The sequence below is a fragment of the Cyprinus carpio genome, chromosome A8, assembly GCF_018340385.1.
Source record: "Cyprinus carpio isolate SPL01 chromosome A8, ASM1834038v1, whole genome shotgun sequence".
In the NCBI taxonomy this organism is placed as follows: domain Eukaryota; kingdom Metazoa; phylum Chordata; class Actinopteri; order Cypriniformes; family Cyprinidae; genus Cyprinus; species Cyprinus carpio.
This window is the reverse complement of record NC_056579.1, coordinates 915,369-923,534: the sequence shown is the minus strand read 5'-3', so window position 1 is coordinate 923,534 and position 8,166 is coordinate 915,369. Positions and strand designations below refer to the sequence as shown.

Here is an 8,166-nt window from a genome sequence, read left to right as displayed (position 1 = left end):
TGTTTTTGAAGAGTTTATTATCATTTTTGAATTATTTTTGGAAGTAAATGATATAAATTACACTTTAACAGATATTCACATAGAAAACAGATGTTTTAAACAGTAAAAATATTTCAGTATATTACTGCTTTTGATGTTTTTATTATGATGATTTGCTGATATTTTAAATTTAAATTTTATACTCTTAGAAATCATAAAAATCTTACTGTTTCAAAAACTTTTGACTGGCATGTGTATCAAGGGAATTTGGTCGCAAATGTCATGAGTAAAAGTATTTTAAAAATGGAAAAGCATTTCAAAACTGTTCTGTGCACACCAAAATATATATGTAACACAATAAATGAAAAAATATCCCAGCGTGTCCCAGCATTTTATTTATTTATTTTTTCCTTTTCTCTAATGAAAGTGAATGGGGTCCAATGTTGTTTGATCTCCAGTTTTTTTTCAAAATATATTCTTTTGTGCTCCTCAGAAAGAACAAATGAGATTTTGGGGGTGAAATATACGTTTAAAGTTGAAAAACCTGCCGGCTTAAAAAACAAACAAACTATCATTTGTATTTAATATTAAAGAAAAACATTTATTTTCCCAAATACAAAAACATTCATACAAAATAAAAAAGATTATGTTATACTATAAATTATACATTTTAACATATTTTCATATTTTGCCTTTTAACAACTTTTTCAACAAGAACAATTTCACTATGAACAAAAGCTAAATTAGCTATAGGCCTAATATGAAAGTATAACTAAGATAAAACTATATGTTTAATTTAGTTTAGATGCGTTTGTTAAAAAAAAACATGCATTATATTCATAACAAAAACACAAACAGAACATCAGTAAAATTAATAAAACCCTAAATAATTTCTGCTGTCAGCAAAGCAAACAATGTGTCCTGGTGTAAAGTAAAAATACTTTAATTTAATGGGGAGTGTTATTTGCTTGTAGACAAAAAAAAGCAGGTTTCAACCTGTTTGATTTTCGACTAGACCGAAATAAAAATGCTCTTTAAGTGAATGCCACGGTCGTTTCTGATATTCGCTTTCGCTAATTCAGATTTCTCTCGCTGTTAAACTCTTCTAGACAGTGTTTGCATCTGTGTGTTGTGAGAGGAGATGCGCGCTTTTCGGTGTGTTGTGATTCTACAGTAGCATCAGCAGCAGCGAGTGTTTCTCGGGAAGGGCGTCCCGTTATGAGTGTGTGATGTGAGGCAGGAGGGGCGGGCGGTTCACTCAGTCGTGACTTTGTTCGCTCCACAGCAGGATTTACTGAGCAACTCCTGCAAAATGACTCTTGGAGAAGTTTAACGGAGCAGAAGATGGACAACAGCACCGCGGCGCGCAGGATGGAGCCCACCATCCCGGCCATCATGTTCATCTTTGGAGTCATCAGCAACCTGATCGCCATCGTGGTGCTCTGCAAGTCCAGGAGGGAGCAGAAGGAGACCACCTTCTACACTCTGGTCTGCGGTCTGGCGGTCACGGATCTCCTGGGGACCGTCCTCGCCAGTCCGGTGACCATCGCCACTTACGTCAAGGGCGCGTGGCCTGATGGAGACCCCCTGTGCCAGTACTTCGGATTCGTTCTGCTTTTCTTCTCCCTCGCGGGACTGAGCATCATCTGCGCCATGTCCATCGAGAGATACATCGCCATCAATCACGCGTACTTCTACAACGACCACGTGGATAAGAAGCTCGCGGGAGTCACGCTGCTCGCCATTTACGCGTCCAACATACTGTTCTGCGCGCTCCCGAGCGCGGGGTTCGGAGAGGTCAAGATGCAGTACCCTCAAACCTGGTGCTTCATCGACTGGCGGACCAACGCGAGCACGCACGCCGCGTTTTCCTTCATGTACGCGGGCTGCAGCTCGCTGCTGATCCTGGTGACGGTGGTCTGTAACGTGCTGGTGTGCGCCGCGCTCATCCGGATGCACCGGAGGTTCGTCAGGCGCACGTCGCTCGGTACAGACCCGGGCAGAGCGTCTGATCCCGACAGGAGCCGCAGCTTTAGCCGCCTCGCTGGAGCGGAGATCCAGATGGTCATTCTGCTCATCGCCACCTCCGCAGTCGTGCTCATTTGCTCCATTCCGCTCGTTGTAAGTTCTTGTGATACTATTGTGCCAACTTTATCTCTCCGATCACTCTGCTGCCTCAGATATGACTGTCAAACCTGCAAAACAAGAACTTTCTCACGGCCAGCGCGTTCAGATCTGCTTCGTGAGATTTTCCTTTACGTTTTTCTGCATTGTGCAGCAGAATAGAATAAATCACGGAGGAAGATGATGATGATAAAAGTGTTTAAAGGGTCAGACATGCTAAAATATCCCAGGGTCACAGTGTCACCTCACATACTAAAGTACAGTAGATACAGTAGTGGATAAATAGTCGAGATCAATAAAAAATATTTTTATTAGCATTTGCTGAATCTGAAGTGATCACTAATCAGAAAGCATTGACAAAATGAATCATTATATACATTTATTTTGATGTTTAGATTTTAATTACCAGAAGAAGAAAAATATATCTCACATATAATACAGTATAAAAGTACTCATAATGCATTATGATATTTGCAGATTCTGAAATTGGTTGTTAGTCATGTTTTAATGCATTCTACTTTCTAAAGGTGTAATTAGTATATTATAAGTATCATAACTGTGGTTAGAACACACAGTGTATTACACAGTGACCATAATTAATGCATTAAAATGACTTTATAAAGGCTTAAGAGTTCATAGTGTGTCTGTGTTCAGGTTGATGGTCATGTTTTGTTTTTAAGGTCAGGTATTTGATGAGGTCAGGTAACTTTAAAATACAAAACTCTTCTTTTTAAAGTCAGTAATCATGATTTTTTTATTCTTTGAAGCATATCAGGAAAAATGAATAAAATTAATTTAGTGTCCAGAAATAACCCGAAGAACAACATTTCATTATAAACAAAACAAAACAAAATCTATTTTTTCTGCTAGCCAATATAAAAAAAATAAATAAAAATAAAAATGTTGAAGTTTTAAATAATAAAAAAAATATTTTATTTAAATCTTTCTGCTTATACTTTCACATTTAATTCAATGTGTTGCTTGCTGTTTATTTGTAATTATTTGTGAAATTTACTTTTTTTCTATGAAGTGAAAATCTCCAAAAGTTGTGAACATTTAATATGTTTTATCATATTATCAAAGGAAGGTTTCATTAAATTTTGTAAGAATTTCTTAGTATTAAACTTGGTTTAGAAACAAATTTCACTCAGAAATTGATGGTTTATTTAATTTTTGTTTGAATTTATTTGTATTGTAATTGGTTTAGTTAAACAAAATTTTTAAAGACTGAATTTTATTTGTTATGAAGTTTAAATGGATGTCCCTTTGGACCCCGCTGCACATATCACACATGTTATTTTGTCAAATGCATGAAAATTTGGAAACTAAATCATATCTTCTTTTCAAGTCCAGGTGTTTCTCAACCAACTGTACAAGACACCGGTGGAGAAGCGGCTGGATAAAAATCCAGATCTGCTGGCGATCCGATTTGCCTCCACCAACCCCATTCTAGATCCCTGGATCTACATCCTGCTGCGTAAAGCGGTTCTCTCAAAGGTGATCGAGAACATCAAGTGTCTTTTCTGTAAGATTGGCTCTCAGATGCCGCAGGGACAGAATGGCTTCCACTGCATGGACGGAGTGCAGGTGTCCTCCATCATCTCCAGAGACTCTCAGTCCGCCGTGTCTCGAGAGCTGAAGGAGGTGATGAATACCTCGCAGACGTGTCTATATCCACCTGAGAGCTGCCTGGACACCTGTCAATCAAACCAGTGTGGGCGGAGCTTATCTGACGCTTCTTCTGAATCCTCCAATCGGGACACTTTTGACAGTCGGTCGAAAGATCAACCCTTACAAGTGACTATAACCAACGAGACATTTGAAGAGAAGAGCATTTAACATGCAAGGATGCTTCTCTGTTAAAACCTTCTGCACTTTGAGCGAGAGCTGATTTCAGATCAGTGGAGTGAAATGTAAATGTTATTAAAAAATAGTTCACCCCAAAAAATCTGAAAATGTTGCTGAAAATGTACTCGCTCTCAGTTCATCTTGAGATCAGGATGAGTTTGTTTCTTCATCAGATTTGTAGAAATGTAGCATTGCATCAGTGTCTCATCAATGGATGCTCTGCAGTGAATGGGTGCCGTCAGAATGAGAGTCCAAACAGCTGATAAAAACATCACAATAATCCACAAGTAATCCACACCACTCCAGTCCATCAGTTAACATCTGGAGAAGACTAAAGAGTTAAAGTTTAGAGCTGTTTAAACGCTGCTTGATCTGATCTTCTGATTCAGACCAGAACACTTTTTCACTGGAGGAAGTGTTATTATGGATTATAGACTGAGTTAAAACGTCTTAATGCTGGATTTGTTTCAGCTTTTGTCTTCTCCAGATGTGAATTTATGGACTGGAGTGCTGTGGATTACTTGTGGATTATTGTGATGTTTTTATCAGCTGTTTGACTCTCATTCTGACGGCACCCATTCACTGCAGAGCATCCATTGCTGAGACACTGATGCAGTGCTACATTTCTACAAATCTGATGAAGAAACAAACTCATCCTGATCTCGAATAACCTGAGAATCTTGACATTTTCAGCAAAATTTCCAGGTTTTTTTTTTTTTTTTTTTTTTGCAGTGAACTATTCCTTTAAATCAGATTATTTATTGGAGTGAACCATCAACTTTTCAGCCATAAAGTCTCCATGGACTGTTTCGATCAGTTTGGTAGTATGTTAAACGTCTCTATCTGTCAGAATACGTTCGTGTTTGTTTTTCCAGAAGAGTTCAAATCAGTCACATCAAGATCAACAAAAACAAGCCCCGCAGGAAATAACCTAGTTGAGATGTTTGCATAAAAAAACGTTTCCAGTTTCTCAGTGTGTCCTGCTTCCCAAACAGCAGATAAATAAATAAATGGTGCAGTTTGGCTCTCGTAATGAGAGAGACACTTAATCACCTGATAACATACAGTCAGAATCCTTCTAGAAGAGACTTTCAAAACAGAAGCAGGTTTAATGTATGATGAAATGTTCAGGATCGTCATCGAATGAAATGATTCCTCTGAGAAAGTTGCAGGGTTTTTTGATCTATAAATCTGCGGTGATTTGTTGTTTTTGGACTCCACTCGGTGCCGTGGCTGTTTTAGGCTCAGATTGAGATCTAATCAAATGTGATGGTGTTTAATGTGAAAATCAGCAGACGTCTGTCTCATATACACACGATTAAACCCAGAGCTTCAGGCGAGGAATCTGTCAACCTCTGCGTCCTTCTAATTTTTTAATAAACAGTCTTTATGTTCAGGATACGGATGAGTTTACAGGCTTCATAACCCGTGAGATGAAACTGTTCCCATGAAATGTTTGCTAATTATACTTAATCTTTGTTTACAATCACAGACCAAAGTAAATATGACCGCTGCTCTCCTGCATTCATTAAACTACTGTAGATCAGCTATTTCATCTCTTTATCCATTAAAAAAATTATCACAAATCAGAAAGACAGAAAATAGATACTCCCAAAATTACTTTCTTCCTCAGTATTTCTGACTTGTTTTCCACCCCTATTGTTTTGAAATAATGATATAAACATTTACTTGAGAAGGAAAATGTCCTAAAATAAGAAGTCTTGTTTTTTTGGAAAATGTATCAGAATTAATTAAATTTATGCTTAGAATTAGAAAAAAATATCTGCCAATGGGATCAGAAAAATAAACTCAGTTCAAATGGAAACAAGATTATTTTATTTTTCTTGTTTTAAGTATAAATTTGCTTAATTTATAATTTCTAATCTAATTCTAAAATCTGATTTTTCAACAAGATTTTATATCTCAAATTGTTTTGCATCTCAGGTAAATGTATCTTCATTTAAGAATGTTTAGATATTTGTACTGGAAAATATTTTTATTTTTTTGCTGTGTATTTTATTTTATTACATTTTTTTTGTCAGATTTGATAAATGGTACTTTTTCTTTTTTAATTAATTATCATATTAAATAGTAAAAATTGCTCTTATAATGCATCTGTGTTCATCTTGATATTTTGATTTCTGAGTCAGATTTTTGCAAAAGAACTATAAAAATACAATGTTTAAAAAAACCTCCCCTTTTAAAATGAATTCTAATTGAAATATCCAGATGTTTTATCCCTTAAAGCAAATGTGAAATGGAAAAAAAAATAGTTTAGTGTTCAGAACAAACCCGAATAACATGTAGAACATTTATTTTATTTTATTTTATTTTATTTTAAAGTGAGAATTTCCACTAGCATAATTTCCAGCCCTTGGTAAAATAATATTTATCAAAAGATCTAATAGAGTTGATCTCAGTAATTCTGCTTAGATGTGTGTAGATTAGCAAATAAATGTAATTCAGAGATCTTTATGTGAAATCTTGGTGCTAAAGACAAGCAATTCTTCACTTCAATTAAAGCCTTAACAGCTGTTCTGAACCTTACTCCATGGATGGAGCATTAATAAACATACTGTACTTTTCCTTCAAATTATTAAAATGTTCATTTTAATAACTGTTTTCTCTTTTTCAGTTTGCAAATGTGCTGTCGTCCTGTTAGTGAAGACTTTCCATCATTTCCTCACAATGATCCTGATACTCTGTGTTTGTTTGTAAAGTCTCTTCATCAGCAGCACTGTTTATATGATTATCCCGATGGATTAATATTATAAATAATCACGAATGTCAATGGACAAAATGTTCCCATCAGCGGCAGAACGTTTAAAGATGCTGTTGTTTATGATCACATTTATTTGATGTTCTTGTCCTTCACATGTTGCCAGATAAACCAAGTCCAAACTTCATTCATAAGATATGAAAGTCTAAACAAACATCTGGACTGCTGTGGATCTTACCTGTGCGTGTGTCTCCATCATCTGGCGGCAAACAAGAACTGCTAGAATAGAATAAATGAAGATTAAAACGTGAGGATTTTCTGCTTTAAGCTTGTATTTGGGTTAGTTGTTCTCATGCAAAAACTGAGAAACTCTGTCTGAAACCTTCATTTGTGAAGTTAAACTGTCTAATGAGGCTTATAGAGCTTTCTAGATTTTAATTGTTAGTCCTTGATTATATTTCAGCATTGGTTTTCTAAAATTAGTCAGTGTCTGTATTTGTGACACTGGCATCATTAAACATATTTAATATAAACTTAAATCAGTTATTCCTGTATGCAGCATATTTTCATGCCCTCACCATAATACACATAAAATATCAAACTAACAATTACTGAAGATCATTATAGATCAAGTCATGTACGTTTGTTTGTTTCTTCATCAGGGTGAATTTTAAATAATTCCTTTACTTTGGTTTGAGGGAATGGCTATTTTTGTCATGAGCTGCACTCATAACATGACATTTAATTTATTCAGAAATAGCTGTTTCTTTGTTGTTCTTTTTCTAAGCTAAGTGTTTGAAACCAAAGTAAACACTGATAATAATGAATTTATAGTTTCTGCTGTGTCACTTCCCATCATCTTTGTCTTTAATATCCCTTTAACTTCCAGACAGACATCATCCTTCAGGAAGTGACATCATTACTGGAAGGAAATCAGCAGGCAACAGTGTTATTTGGTTTGTGTCTCTCTAAAACTTGCACAAATCGTTTTGATATCAGTGTTTCAGAATGAACTTCAAGCTGATGTCCTCAGGTAAGAAATCTGTCCATCTCTCAGTCGATGACTTCAGCTCTTTATTTCTGTCCTGTTCACTTTCTAGTCATTGTGTATGAGTAGATTTTAAGTGTCTAAGTTTGAGTGTTATTTTAGTATCATTAATATATTGTAATGGTTTTGAATTATTTGATTTAATATATATGTATGATATAATATATATATATATATATATATATATATATATATATATATATATATATATATATATATATATATATATATATATATGTGTAATATGTGTATGTATGTATGTATATGTGACCATGGAGCAGAAAACCAGTCATAAGTGTCAATTTTGTGAAATTGAGATTTATACATCATCTGTATGTACATGCCATGTAGTTTTAGCCAATATTTTTTGCCAGTGCCAGATAAACACTTTATTATGTATCAGGATTTTTATGTCGTTAATTAAATAAAAAATTTACATTTCAAATAA

The 8,166-nt window shown here is 35.2% G+C and overlaps 1 protein-coding gene across 1 annotated transcript; it reads left to right on the top strand.

Annotated features, from left to right (window-relative positions):
- Window positions 1–983: 983 nt before the first annotated feature.
- On the top strand, window positions 984–4,069 carry LOC109074389 (prostaglandin E2 receptor EP4 subtype-like). The gene is made up of 2 exons (XM_042761531.1): window positions 984–2,104; window positions 3,452–4,069. Exons 1-2 carry the CDS (start codon window positions 1,324–1,326, stop codon window positions 3,940–3,942), a joined length of 1,272 nt encoding a protein of 423 aa, XP_042617465.1. The 5' UTR covers window positions 984–1,323; the 3' UTR covers window positions 3,943–4,069.
- The last annotated feature ends 4,097 nt before the right edge of the window (window positions 4,070–8,166 follow it).